Raw genomic sequence first — 15311 nt, 5'->3', positions numbered from 1 at the left:
GACTCATGTTTGCACAAAATTTACTACGTTACAGCCCGTCGTCAAAAATGGAGTTGGCAATCTCTTTTTTCTTCAAAGCCCCGCAACGGTTTGCATCCAATGTATAATTTGCATGGAACATGGTACGTAAATTTCCCAATGTGATTCTACCAAAGATTTTATAATTAATAAAATACGTCAGTGGATAATTTTTCGTGGTCACTATTATAAGATCGTCCATTGCTTATACACGCTATGCGGCACTCTATATCTACAACTATAAAATATGCTGCTGTATTAACCCTATTTTGTCACTCTGGGTGACTTTCACCCCGAACATTTTTCAAACTCCTCGCAGTGTCTCAGTCGTGGTAATTTTGATTGGGTAAACTGAGAGAGCTTTTTCACTGTAGACTGTTATTCTTGCTTTGTAAACGTAGATTTTATCTAGTCCCACTTCGAAACTGGCTCAATGACGTCAAACACTGTGTATTTTTCAAATCTTGTACCGAAAACAACCAGCTTTTGAAAATTGACCGAAGACTGCGTAAACAAAGATTGAAATATGCAATTGCGTTAAATAAGAACTACCCAGTTCCTCACTTACGACAATGCCAGCTATACCGGGAGTCAATTTTTATCTCACAGTTTCCTCTTATTCTACTCCATGCGCCAAAGAAAGCTCTAATATGAAGAATATAGCATTTAAATTCAGCGTATGCACCAACATTATTTTACCGCACTGTTCGGAAATAAACCACTTTACGCACACTCAGAGTTTTCAAAATCAAAATTTTTAAACACTTTTTAGAGAAAAAACATTCAACATATTTCGTAAATGATTTGTTTGCTTCAGTATTGGTCACCATCTTCTTTCACGTAGAAGCGCTCGAGGAGGAAAACTCAATGTGCTCATGTGGAGGCCAAAGTAAAGCCATTTCAGCAATAAAAACTTTTCCCCAATTCATTGTGAAATTACCCCTGTATTTCAGCCCTGATGCCTGGGCTACAGTTTGTTCCGCTGAGATAGCATTCCAGAGTAGCATGCAACACTTACATTACCTGTCATCGCGGATTTCATTCAATTCGGTATTTGTAGAGTGCTAAGCGCGCTGTGACTAGCGTTATCTGATTGTATACACGAGATTCACCGCGTACTGAGTAGGTACTGAGGAAAAAATGGACTCAATTGTCGATCCCACCCTATCGAAAATGAATAACAGGGACATGAATTGAAGTTAAAATGGAGCGCAGCAACACTGCTGGAACTATAAAGTAAACGGCATGTATCACAAAATATGCTACTGAATAAGAGTAGTGGAAAACGCTTACCGTCCTTTTTTCAAGTTATTCAAATATTGCTACAACAGAATAGTTTTCTTCGAGTTCAAATAAAACATAGAAATTATATATTTGACAATCCCGTCCTTCTATCTTATCAGGAATATTCCTATTCGCTTGGCTAAGAGCTTTGGTTCAAAAGATTTCATCTATAATTCTCTTATAGCTTCAAAACAGGTGCAGAAAATATGCGAGCTTCAAAGCTAACGTACTTTCTACGTATTAGTTACCAGGTAACAACAAAAGCTTCCTCATGGAAAATGAATTAGACAAAACTCGAAAGGGTTCGAAATTTCTCCATAGGTTGGGCTTCAGTTTTTGAACGGCAGGAAGCGGACAATCCTGCAGACAAAAGTCGGGAATAATTGTAACCTGAAACATTTAGAAATCAAGTGAAAAAATACAACTCACTGTCGATATGAAGCTATACTAGCTATTGTGTATTTGAGATACATTCAAAAACCAAAATAATTATGCAACAGATGTGTTGAATGGAAGCCAAGATTGGAACTTCGTTCCATGGACCGTCTAAAGAATCATTTCGTTGAATATTGACATGGGTTTGCTATCGCTTCGGTGAGGTAGTTGGGACGGGCCAGATTAGTACTAAATATAGGTTTATCTCGATCCAATTATTCAGACAACAATAGATCAGCAGTGCTGTACGTAGAGTCCCGGAGCTTCAGGTTCAATTTAATCCTATGGAATTGAATTCTGGCCAGAGACAGTTGAAAACGTTAATTCAATAACCGCTGAATCGGAGCCAATGGAGAATCGATACACGGTCAATGGAGCATTGAATGCATATAAAACGTTTGCACTTTTGATGAAATATGCTGTAAGGATTTCTAGAAGTATAACGAAAAAAACGACACTTGCCGGCAGATAGGCAACGGAAGTTACATCTGGGATATTTACTTGGTGTAGATGTTAGTTGGGTTATCTTTCTGCCGGCGAAGCCTTCGTTCGTATCGTTAAAACCCATTGCAAAACATTATTACCTGAATCGAGCTGGGTGATGAAGTAACCAAAGAGTGGTAGAACTTTGGAGATTTCCTCCACGTTTGTTGGTAACACAATTTTTTCGCAGTGCTCTATCGAGATAGAAAAGCAAACATATTTCCATTGTTTCATGTTATTGTAATCAATGCTACCACTCTTGCTAGTCAGCTTCCTTTTCAACATTTGTTTTTGTTGCTGTGGTAATAGAAAGGCGTGTAAGTTCTCGGATGAGAAAGACGAAGGGAAAACTTGTAACTAGGAATAGGTACTCTCTCCTCAAACCAGTGCAATCCTTAATTCCCAGAACGTTTTGGACTTTCCAGAAAAACGTGTTACCTTTCGAAAAAAATTATTGCAAAATTAAATGGAAAAAACTACGAAAGAGAGTTGTTTTGGAACTAGAATCAGTTAGACAATGAGAAGTGTTACAGTTGCGAATAGATTTTTTTCAATACTACTATTACTACGTCAACGCTACGAACTGCAGACTTGTCGTAAGACTTTCGTCTTTGAATTTTATCGGTGTTGTCATTCCTCTATCCAGTGTGTAATTTTTACAAAATTAATTCTTCCCGTCCTCTTTCATTTAATTGGCAAGCATATGTTGGGAATTCGTTTCGCTTTGTAACAAACGAATTCTTTATATTCATGAGAGTGCTTAGAAGAATTAAGGTCAGGTCTGGAGCTAGAGTAACGAAAAATTGACAAACATCTGAGAAAACTTAAATTTAGACACGTACAGAATATATTACGAGATCAAATTGTGTCCCTATATAGTGGAAATAAAAATTTATCGTGCACTCTTAAGAGGATTTCGAACCTGCGTTGAATACGGTAAATAATAATTTACAATTTTTTCGTTTTTTAACTGATTTAAATGATAGGGCTTCCCTCGTGGGGGAAAAAAAAACCCAAATGGACTGCCGAATTCACGGCGAAATTAACCCCCAACTTTGAGGGATATATTAGTACTTTTTAATTGATAGTTTACCCTAAATTTCCGGATCAATCTTCAAATTCAGGGTTGATCCTTACGGAAAAGCCCCCAAATTAACCCCTGAATTTACACTAAATTTAACGCGGTACATTTGTATTCCCGAACGGACGGTTTGCCTCAAAATTCAGGGCCAACCCCCAAGTAGAAGTTTACCTGCAAATTGAGGATTTATTCTTCGAGTTTTCTGCTTCCTGTATGATTTGAGTGCAGACAATACACACGTGATTTTTAGTCATTGAGAATATATACTTCGCCATACATTGCCATTTTTGTGTACGCGAATGTATATTTGTACATCGTAGGTTGTGAATAACGAATTAAGGCGAATAACTGTTATTTGTTTGTTTATTAGAGGATGTAAAGGTAAAGTAAATTTTAAAGTAAAATAATGACGCACAGTAAAGATTGTCGCATCTATTGTCTGCTTCTTTCCTAACCATTACGCCGGGTAAATTAGTTGAAGAAGATATACAACGAGAGATAAAATATAAGATTGACATATCTTCTGAAACAAAATAAATTTCGGGATAGGTATCACCTTAAACCATTGACGTTTGACCCACGATGTTTTAAGATCATACGTAATTTACCATTTTAATTTGAGGGTTTACCCTAAACGAGAGTCAGGCATGATCCTCAGAGTCGAGAATAACCGGCAATTTCGATGGTACACCCTCTCATTTCGTATAGCATACGTCACAAAAAAAATTCGGTGAAAAACCAGAGTACAATTTTTTTCGCAACGCGATACATCGCGAAAAATCCATGATATGAGAGTAGTCAAGTCCTCTGTTTTCGTATTGACATACAAGAGTTTCCCAGACTCGAACAAAATTTTCGGAGGTGATGTTTTTTATGCGTGATTCCCCGAGAAAGTGGGCAATTTGATACACAGTAGTCGTATCGATGCTCCTCCAGTCGCGACTTGGGATGCTGCAGCGATTAGAGCAGTCGGTGCAGGTGCAGGCTTTAGTGATCAAGTAGATCGAACATCGCTCCTTCCAACATCTCATCGAGTCGAGTTGATCGTGATTTTAAGAGAAATTAGAAACATAGTTTTAATAGAAACAATGTGTCTGCAACGTCAGCCGATCATTTTCCGGCCACTGTTAACACAGAAAACAAAAAAATGTTTTGCAGGACATTTTATTTTCTCATTGCGCTGTTTCAAAGTTAATTTCCTTTGATTTCATTCCTTTATAATAATATAGTACACCCAGCGAACAGGTTAATGTTGCTATTCCCAGAAGATTTAGTATTGTTAGTTGACTATACTTTTACCACATTTTCTTGTAATTAGAACTATATTTCAACATTACTGTGACGATACTTGTTGTACAATAAATTCCTAGTAACTATAACAAAATGAGATTTCTCTCAGTGCGTGTTAATTACAAAAAGACTTTTGCAAATCCAACGCTATGATTTATAATGTATTAGTCGAGAATTTGTGTGAAGTTTACTATAAAATCTGTTGAGGAATGAATAATTTTATAACCACATAAGATTACAACTGTTTGTCAATAAGTATCTCTCCTTGTACTGTTTGCCGAAAATGGATATGCTATAGATATTCACCGACGTATAACTCGATGAGTGTCAGATCTTGAGACGAGATCCTCATAAACCCACAGAATTCCTCGGAGATTAGAGCGCTGCAGCGCTGCCAGGGACGAGACGTCTTGCGATTATCGCCAAGCGACGTTCCCGCCAGAGAAGTGTAAATATCATGATTTCTCAAGGGTGGTCCTTCGACTTTTGGCTTCCAATTACCCAAGGAAATAGGAAAGGCTAAGTTTCTACTCTAGATGTTTATTAGATAACGGTCTAGTGCACCAGTGCCGAAGGGTTTCGCTCACGATCAGCTTGTCGAGTAACCCGAACATTGCCCGTTGGGCTGGGCTGAGCTCGAAAATAAGCTCCTTCCAAAATCGATCAGACCTGTTCTCGAACCCGAGTATATGGCTAACTGGCGCGAAGGGCGGTCCAGGGGATCGGAACGGGCAACGCGGAGGGTTCATTGAAGATCCCCGCTGCCCTCGCTTTTCTATTTTACACGTACTTAATGCGTATACTTTTTGCTTTTATCCTCGATAATAACACAGCCTCATGAAAAAAAGTGTCTTGTCCAGCGGACTAGACCACCATACCAATATGTGTTGGATGTGCTGAATCCGAATCCAGTGTCGGAATTGCTCCAGTACTACCAGAACAAGACACTTTGTTTGGCTGTGTTATGCATGTACCTACTTATGTACATATACGTGATACATCTATACTTTGAGTATCCCGCAGACCGACGATTTGTGAATTATTTCCATTTGCGAATTTTTTGTTTAAACCTTTTCAAGCAATTGAAAATATACGGAAATTGAAGCAGACTACTAGAAACTCATCATGCGAGCACATTTCACTAGAAAATTAACCAAATTGCCTCAGTAACGCATTTCACGGTAAAATCGTTTAAATTCTGTTAGTAACGTTGTTGAATGTAAACAGCATCTGGAAACGGTGAATGCCAGTAGGCAAGATATTCTAAACTCAGATTCATATTGTTTATAGGTCAAGAATCCTTAAACGATATTTTCGTTACCTAATATTTTAGAAAATATATATATACGAAACATATTATTTCCCATGTCTACAATATATACATATATACGATAAAACCATATTAACTGTCTACCGAATCTTAATATTCCGTCTATACATACCGGTTTTTCGGTATTGCGAGATTTAGCGAACCTTCAATATTTCCATATTAATTAACCAATATTACGATATTATGATATATACCGGAATCTCGATATTTCAGTATCGCTATTGACAAATGATTCCCACATCGATACATTTCTAGGACGAAGATACCGAAATAAAACTGGTATATCAACAGGCGCACACCCCTACTTATTACCCTCATGTTTCAATCGCTTGTCTATATAGTTTTGTGTAATAAAATAAATAAGTTGACGGCGACGATCATACGTTTTCTATAACACGAACTCAATAAATCAGCTAAAAATTTTCGTAACACATAATCTTCTTCTACAGTGAAAAGCACGATTTTCCACTATTCATTACTCTAAATAACCTTACACATTTGAATACATCGCAAACTGCTGTTGTAATAGTACTACGCATGCGTCACTAGAGAGAGAAGGAAGATCGGTTGTTACGAGCGCCCAATTTTCTTCATTCTGTCCTTATACCTGTATGGGAAGTATCCCTTTTACTTCCTGGCATGCATTAAGCCGACCCTCAATCGGCCCGAGAAAGAGAAGTCTGGTGCGGGCAGGTTAGTTGTGTTATTCTGAACTTGACTGTTTCATAGCATCATGGAGCCTCCAGAACGTAAGTTGAATATACTGTAGGTACATAACATGCAGACATAGACACTGAACAGCTAATTTTGTCCCTAGTCGATTTCGGTTGCGTTCCGAAATGAACTCCCAGTGCTGTCAACTATCTTTTATCTCTTTTGCGCTGCCGAGTTCGTGAGTAGCTCGTGAGCCGACCACCTCTGCCTTTGTCCTAGGGAGTTTTTAACGCTATCAGCTAGTTTCGGAACGCACCCTTCGTTGACAATGGAGTCAGCCCGTAGCGCCACCGCTGGCTGGCCGTAACCCATTTGAAATTTGTATTGTTGAATTCTGTTATACTTACGAAGATTGAGCCTGTTTCGCGCCCGGCTGTCGGTGATACGTGGACTGATCCCATTGCCAACGTAATCGAATAGGTAGAAAATTAGATGTTTCAAAATTCGTGTTCACATGTAAACAGCAAAATACATAAGGTTTCCTCAAGGGAGCTCGAGACCTGCCTTGAAAGAAGGAGGCCAATTACACCCGTATTCATAGTCCTTCCTTGAGGAACAAGGATTCCTTGTTCCTCATTTCACGTTTCATAGACTTTCCTCGACAGAACAAGGAGCCATATTGGCCTCCTTCTTTCAAGGTAGGTCTCGAGCTTCCTTGAGGAAACCTTCGGCACTGCGATTGGCTGGTTCGTGTCATGTAGCCAACGCTTACGCTTGTGCTTGGCGTCTATGCACCGTATGACGCGAATCACAACCAGTCTACAGGTTAACTTCTTTGAGGTTATACGCTCTCATCAACCGACGCAACTTGACAATGAGAGCTAAGCAGTTCGAGTTAGATTTAAATATAGCCGAGTGGGGCTTCGATCAGCAGTTTTACCACCATAAGCAATCATATATCCCTAAATATGTCTTCCTTCTGGAAGGGAGAGCCAAGTTGTGACCATGAAACGAGGACGCCTCTGAGATTCAAGGAAGCCTTCATCAAGGCGTCCTTTATCCTCGAGATAAGGAGGGACTATGAATACGGGTGTAACTGTACTTTGGGACAAGCCGAGGTGTGATGCAAATATATAAACTTATTTTGTCGTACATCGACGCGCATTGTCATTTTCTTGGGTTTCGTATTCACGAGCGTTCTCATCGTACATATACCCATTTTTGTTTGATTTTACTTACCTAGAGTTAAATATACACATGCCTTAGTTCTAATTTGTGGTTCTAATCGAGACCGACTTAAATTTCCATTTGATATACTATTAAAGCTGTTACGTATACTTTCAAATCTGTTCCCACGATATTTGTCAAAATTCGTAAATCCGTAAATTAACCATTTAAAATGCCATTTCGACCGGTAGTGACGTAATTCAATCGCCAGGTCTAGATTTCCCACAGTCCAATTGTAATTGTAGTCGGTGAATCTAGAATATTTTTAGTGAGAAACGAAATCAATCTAGTGAAGCATCTGGCAATACTGCGTCAACGGCACATGCCAGTTGTCGCAACCATGTCGACTCTCTGATCACAACATATTACTCGAGTGTTGAAAGTTATTATGCGAGATAGTCGCTATGTATAAGACAAATGCGTTAGGACCACTGATATATAGGTGTACTAACCAAACTACACTATTTTTTTCTCACCGCCTAGTACAGAGTACTGTACGAAACATAGATCAGCGAGCATTCCAGTATATTGAGTTCAATGGTTCAATTTCCAGGTAATATAGTTTAATGCATACGCTGCACAGCAGTTTGTGATCCTTATTATAATCTCCCTGGTTTCAACTGTCACCGATTGCCCAAACGGAATTGATAGGCCGTATATCCTTGCTGTATACGCATGAGGCAAGATGAATCTGGCCGCACGAGGATGCATATAATATGTGGACGGTAATACGAGGCTCGGTAAACTGCCTCGGGTTGTGCGCCGAAACTGCCTCGGGAGTAGGCGGCGTGAATATGATCCAGCGCGAATTTTAGAACCCTAGCCACACACATTGAATATCAGTGAGCAAAATTTCAGAACAATAAAGTTAATTTACTAGTCTAAAGATGAGGAAGAGTAGTTGTGATATTGACACAAGCAATTAAGTACGTATGTCATTAGCTGAACTATGTTGCAGATATGAATTGGACCCAGGAAGAGTGTTTACAAGTAATAAACGAGTATCGTAAAAGAAAAGTTCTTTGGAACCCGCGCGATCCGCTTTATTATAACAAAATAACAAAGGAAGATGCTTGGACAGAAATTGCTGTAAAATGTGGCAGGAGTACTGAAGAATTGAAAAAAAAAATAGAGAGTCTCAAAAGCACATACAGGCGTGAAAAGACGCGAGCAAGAAAACGCTATAAAACAGGAAAAGGTAACGAGACGTTTCTCGAAGTTACATTTGCTTGAAAGTATTCAATTTTACAGGGCGAAGTAAGATTCATCAACCGCAATGGTTTGCTTACACGAGTCTACAATTTCTGGACAATAAAAATATACCCTACAAGACTCTAAATGTAAGTGTTTCTATTGAAAAAGATCCTGATTTAATTTCAAATATTGTTAGGCTAAAGATGTATAGAATGAATGTTTGTCCAAGCATATTCGTTTCGCCACAATACCATACCAGCTTTACAAAAGAATCTTATCAATTCATCTCTTATTTCTCGAGTACTATGTTTTCTTCTGAAAGGTACATTTCCCAAAGGTATAATAAATTTCAAGGCCTCCTGGCTGTTTCACCATGTCCTATCGGCGAACATGAAATTGTAATCAGCATCCACTGCAGTCATTAAGACAGTATTGAACTGGGATTTTCAATTGAGAAAATAGTTTCCACTGAGTATTGTTGTTCGTCGATAGTTTGAGAAATTTTTAATATTATCAAAAGTGGCAAGAATTTCCATTCCAGCTTCTGGATTGGACGGCATCTGAAAATGTTGATAAATGAAAACTAAGTGCTTGTGTGAGAATAAATATTCAAGGAGGTGACAATTTTGAGAAACCATGAACAAAGATTGGGAAATTATATAAAGCAACTCCGACAGAATGCATAAATAATAGGTGTACAATTAGTTATTTGTTTTTTTCTTGATGTGGTTTCTAGAATGTGCAAAACATGTTTGATGAAATACCAACAGAGCATTTTAACAGCGAAAGTCTTGATGACAGTAACAACATAGGAAACCAGTTCAAAAACGAACAGATCGAATCAGAAAACTTGCAGGCATCGGATGCCGAAGAAGCATTAAACGCTGAGAAAACAGAGTTCAGTACTCTGAGAACCCGAGTACTGAAAAGAAATAACATTGATCAAGACCAAAGAAATGCAGAGGCGTTTGATTACCTACGACAAGTACCTGCAAGATCTGACCAGTTGAAAGATGAATGTAGTCTCTTTGGTGATTATATTGCGGCAAAACTACGCAAATTCGATGATCGATTACGTGCTATTGCAGAACACAGAATTAGTAACACCTTATTCGAATTGGAGATGAATGTAAGTTAGCATATTGAAACTTGAATAAATTATTCTTATATATCTTTATAACTTACACTTATTCATGTAAACCGTACAATCCAACCTCTTAATAAGAACGCCAGAGCCCCTGAGGTGTAGAGTTTTTCGCGAATTCGAATACCTCCACCATATGTGTGCTCCTGACTCACAGGCTCTCACAGGCTGAGCGCATTTATTGAGAGGTTCGCATGCTAGTAATTTGGGTTTTGACGTTGAGTCAGTGCGGGAGATGTGCGCGAGCGAGAAACTGGGGAAGCGTTCGTAATGCGGGTGATCTTATTGAGATGTCGGACTGTGACTATGCTCCTGTCATTGACAGCAATTTTCCCCAATATACAGTTGAAATGCAGCAGTAAGTACCAAAAATCAACGCAATGACTATGAAATACAATATTAATATTCTTAGTTCTGACATTCATCGTTCTGCATCATCCAGTCTGGTAATTTAAGATAGCAGCTCAGCTTTGTCAATCATTAAGACTACATCCCTTCTGCTTCTACCACTAAATCTCACTGTATCAATTAGAACAGTCAATGTTTTTTTAAAGCTATCTATACGTAAAACGATTCTACGTAACCAGTATTTGTTGTGTATTTTTTTAACCTTGGTATAATCTTGAAACTGTTTCAAGTACAAGTTATTTCAATACTTTAAAAAGATATTGTCAAGTAAAGGAATTGTTAGTTCCAAAAAAACGTAAAGTTATTGCCAATCGTTCATCAGTCGGGACTATTTGTCAAACGATATTTTATATGATACTAAAATCTTGTGCCAACGTCCTTAGTGAAGTTTGTAAATCCAACTGCATCTTCTGATTATGGCAAGTAATTTAGCAACACGGTGTTAGTTGCATTTTTTTTTTGCCGATTTCTTTTTAATATATAACTACGTTGTCCACCAGCACCGTCGACTTCTCTTTTTTCCTCTGTTCGTAATTAACTTGCACAAACTACGCTAACAATAAGGTTGTCATATGACATTTCCATTCTGCTCATTCCGCATAACTAGGAACTTATGGATGGACGGAGCAGTGTTGGCAACCCTGAAAATGGTGCCTATCATACGAGGGACGTAATTTCATCGTATTTCAGTAAAGATTATCGTATTGCGGTTTATATTAAAATATTATATTGACGATGCATAGCATATTTAAATTTTTATTATCACGACCGTATATTGCGCCGATTATGCGATGTATTTTTCATTTTACGATCTTTTCTCGCGTCAATCACCCGCATGGCGCCAAAATTAGCATACTCCAACATCTTTTTAAAATCAAAGTAGATCCAGTTTCAATAAATCAGTTGTTTATTACCCTGAATATTAAAATAAATAAATATATGAGAAATTCTATGTCAAGTCGACCAATGATTTTCCCTTATCATTTTTGATTCGCTTCACGATTTTTCAGACGATTCTACAGTCGCAAAAAAGCACTCCACAATTATTTGTCGATTTTTCCCTCCATCCGTTAATTTTCTATGATTATTCAAACCCATCTCAAAATTGGCATTTTTTAAAAATATCAAAAAATTCTGAAAAATCTTATTTTTCGATCCGATCATTCTGATACCCGTTCCACGACGGAACGATTTTTTTCTTATAATTTTGTTTAGCACTTTAAACATTTTGAACAATCGGAACACCATATTCTAATATTTCGAAAATTGTAAAAAGATCATTAAAACTTCTGTTTTCAATTCTGAATTTTTTAACGCAAGGCCGCAGTTTTAAGTAAAATTTGCTCTTTTATTCTCTTCGTGTATCTAAGAATTATTGTAAATGCTATAGGATGATTGAGAGATGGCCAAAGTTTCAAAATCATTTTTTTTTCAACTCTGCTTCCTCGACCAACTCTACCGTAAAATCAAACATAGTGTATTACTCCGAATGAATTGGTCACAATGTGTTATTGATGAGCTATGAACTTACACATTAAACATTCAATGGGGTATACTTTCGAAAACGAAAATGAATATGAAAATATGCAATTTTGCTTCTTCACTGGAGAAAATGTTGTCGCAAACTTACGTAGAAATCTATGAGATTTGTTCCGATGAAATCGAATGACAATTTTACCGCTCTTATAAAACAATTTTCCCGGGTCACGCGATTGTTACGTAATGCAACTGTAATGTAACGTTAATCGTTTACTTTTGCCCCGCCCCCCTCCGCCAATTCGCGTTACGTAATTCGTTTACAAACCTCTACGAATGACAAAAAGACGACTTTGTAAAGACCTCTGAAAGTTGACTCACGACATGTGTTACCGGGGATGTTTTAAGATGAAATTTTTTGCAATAATAAACCTACGTTCATCAGACTTCCAGCTTATAAATCATACGAGTGAGTGACAATTTTTGTAGTAAGAGATGGTAATTTTCTTTGATTATTGTGAACAGAAAAAGTTTCCGGATGAAAGGCAGTGAAGCGGTGTCCATGGTGTACACACCTATGAGTGATTTACACCCCTAAATTTGCATAATTTAGAATCTTGGGTCAAATAATGTTTAGTGTCTCTAACGTGCATAAAATCATTGTATAATCCTTAAAATGTGATTCCACTTGACTCCGACGGCACCATGTCAATGTGGTGCGACCATGTGTCAGCTATTCAGACTACTTTATTAACATTTTATTCTAACTTCAGTTACAACAGTAGCTCATCACAACTATTTCGTCCACAATAATCATCCAACGTACAATTTCCACCCAATAAATGCTTAAAATGTTTCTTAAATATCTAGAACTTAAGGCGCGAAAATCACTCGTACGTGCGTAAATATTTACCCTTTAATAGCCTTAATGGGATTTACGGGAATTGTTAGTGGAAAATTAAGAAATGAAATAGATACAGTGTGCATTCATGCCCATGTGCACTTAACTCAGCACGGAGAACTTATCATACATACATACATACATATCAGATACAAATAGATTGAAGTACAGATTGTGTAAATAAAATGAGATCAAACGGTAGAAATATAGAAATTACATACGAACGATAGTGATTGCAATAAATAAGGAGACGGTAGGGGTAAAAAAATTATCTAATGTGTATATATTATTAGAATATGGACGAACAACGATCTTCTCTATGCTTTCAATTATGCGTCAGAATACAATTGAGTACACAAAGTGAATTTTGATCGACGAAATGGGAACCGGATAATTTGAAAAACCCCCAGTTTCCTAACTTGATATAATAGGATTACTCAAATCGATTTATTCACTCAAATTCTTATGAACGTGTTGATTTTACGCTTGAATTTATGGTACATTCCTGAATTACGCTTAAATTCAGGGTAAAATAATAAAGATATAGTCCGAGATGCACGACTATGTCTGTTAGCAAGGCACATTCTACTGAGCATCGACCTGCATCGTAAAAGTTAAGCTTGAAATTCCATCAATATTTGTAGATACCTATATCGATTGCTCACGAGAGATGTGGCGCGTGATAATCGGCATCAAAGGATTTCACCCTTCCAATCCAATACCCTAACGGACCTGTAGGCGAAGAAAATGGTGGAGGTAGATAAAATTGTCGTTTGTTCTGCTTTGTAGTTTACGATGCGAACTACACATGCGCAATGACACACTTTACGTATATATCGGTACAAGTATGTACAGTAAAATGCAACAATGCCTTTATCTTCCGACCAACTTGCCTTCGGTCCGAAACACAATGCGAGTTCAATTCCATAGAAATTATGTGAGTATGACTGACGATGCAGCTGACGTGAAAAAATGGACCGCATTGTCACATAATTCGCATAGAATCGAAGTCGCATTTTGTTTCGGACTGAAAACAGGTTAGCCGGAAAGTTGAGGCATTAATGCATTTTACTATAATGTTCGTTAATATCTGTCCTTTCCGGTTATCTTGTTTTCGGTCCGAAACAAAATGAGAGTTCAATTTTGTACGAATTATGTGACCATGACTAGTGATGCAGCCGACGTGAGAGATTCGAAGTCATTGTCACATAACTCGTATAAAATTGACCTCTCATTTCGTTTTGGACCGAAAAAAAGTCATCCGGAAAGTTGAGGCCTTAATGAATATTACTGTACATACAGGGTCATTCAGTCGTTGCTTAACATCAGCGATATACCGTTATAGAAATGAATAGAGAATATAGAGATTAGTGGTAGCTTAGATCGGAGGCACGTCTCATCATCAAGTACCATTCACAAATGACTTATGGTAGTACAGTACGACTGCACTAAGGGTGCGTTCCGATATTAGTTGACAGCGCTAAAACTCCCTAGGACAGAGGCAAAGCTACTCACGAATTCGGCAACGCAAAAGAGATACTACCATCAGCAGAGAAATTACGAAGAAACGATCAGAAGCAAAAAAATGACAAAAGAAAGTCTTTCATTTTTGGCCGTACCTCTTCATCCGCTGCTCACAGCGTAGGTATTTGTACTGCGGTCAATCGATTGATCTCGCAAGTTCACGTGAATATAGTGCATCAAACAGTTGATTCCAGCTCTTTTTGAAATCGTGAAATTTTGCGCTAAAAATCCAAAGGGGTTAGCCGAACTTTTTTTTTTTGTTTTTTGTTGGGCAAAATAATTTTTGATCTTGGATTCCTTCTGCATAACCCTTTTTAAATCATTAGGACTCCCAGGAACACAGAACACACGAAAGAAAGCGTGGAACCATCAGCAGAGAAATGACCAAGAAAATCTGTCGTTGTTTCGCTGTAACTTTTGATCCGTTGCTCGCAGCATATTGGGACTGCGTCCAATAGATTTCGTTCGAAAAATTAAGTCGGAATGGTCCATTAAATAATTGATTTCAGCACTCTTCAGAATGGCAATAATATTCACCGAAAATCCAAAGGGATTAGCCTTACTTTTTTGGGTAAAAAATCTGTTTTTGTGGAATCTAATTGTATGATCCTATACAGACTAATCGAAGGCTTAGGATTGCAGAGATGACATTAGAATGATCTTAGGACCAACAGCAGAGAATTTACGATGATAATCTTCTGTTTTTTAGCTGCAACTCTCGATCTATCGCTCGCAGCGTATTAGGACTGTGCCTAATCGATTTACACCAATCAATTTATTGTATCATTCTGGAAATCATCTCAAAGTATCCTAAAAATATTCATAGAGATCAGCTTCACTTTTTTTTACAATTTTCGAAGCT

The 15311-nt window shown here is 37.7% G+C and overlaps 2 protein-coding genes and 1 long non-coding RNA gene across 7 annotated transcripts in view; 2 read left to right on the top strand and 1 right to left on the bottom strand.

Annotated features, from left to right (window-relative positions):
- The window catches only part of LOC124293993, a 73202-nt gene that overhangs the window by 20163 nt on the left and 37728 nt on the right, over positions 1 to 15311 (bottom strand). The window lies entirely within an intron of this gene.
- LOC107224414 lies at positions 7390 to 11491 on the top strand. Of its 3 annotated transcripts, none has more exons than XM_046737249.1 (6): positions 7390 to 7693; positions 8356 to 8644; positions 8761 to 9000; positions 9054 to 9142; positions 9733 to 10125; positions 11156 to 11491. In XM_046737249.1, exons 3-6 carry the CDS (start codon positions 8763 to 8765, stop codon positions 11279 to 11281), a joined length of 846 nt encoding a protein of 281 aa, XP_046593205.1. In that variant the 5' UTR covers positions 7390 to 7693; positions 8356 to 8644; positions 8761 to 8762; the 3' UTR covers positions 11282 to 11491. The 3 variants fall into 3 exon arrangements, with proteins under 3 accessions (XP_046593205.1, XP_046593199.1, XP_046593202.1); XM_046737246.1 differs by lacking the exon at positions 7390 to 7693 and adding an exon at positions 7763 to 8355 and having other exon boundaries at positions 8454 to 8644; XM_046737243.1 differs by lacking the exons at positions 7390 to 7693; positions 8356 to 8644 and adding an exon at positions 7758 to 8355.
- LOC124293998 lies at positions 12378 to 14538 on the top strand. Its single transcript, XR_006903868.1, has 3 exons — positions 12378 to 12493; positions 13570 to 13681; positions 14420 to 14538. It is a non-coding gene; the product is annotated as an uncharacterized LOC124293998 (long non-coding RNA).

Source organism: Neodiprion lecontei, chromosome 1 (assembly GCF_021901455.1).
Source record: "Neodiprion lecontei isolate iyNeoLeco1 chromosome 1, iyNeoLeco1.1, whole genome shotgun sequence".
Lineage (NCBI taxonomy): Eukaryota > Metazoa > Arthropoda > Insecta > Hymenoptera > Diprionidae > Neodiprion > Neodiprion lecontei.
The sequence above is the reverse complement of the archived record's forward strand: the minus strand, read 5'-3'. Positions and strand labels throughout refer to the sequence as shown.

Excerpts from the sequence above, each read along its gene's own strand:
- LOC107224414 (XM_046737243.1), top strand. Across the intron at positions 9,001-9,053 it reads ACGCTATAAAACAGGAAAAG|GGCGAAGTAAGATTCATCAA; the intron begins GTAACGAGACGT and ends TCAATTTTACAG. Across the intron at positions 10,126-11,155 it reads TATTCGAATTGGAGATGAAT|GAACTTATGGATGGACGGAG; the intron begins GTAAGTTAGCAT and ends CCGCATAACTAG.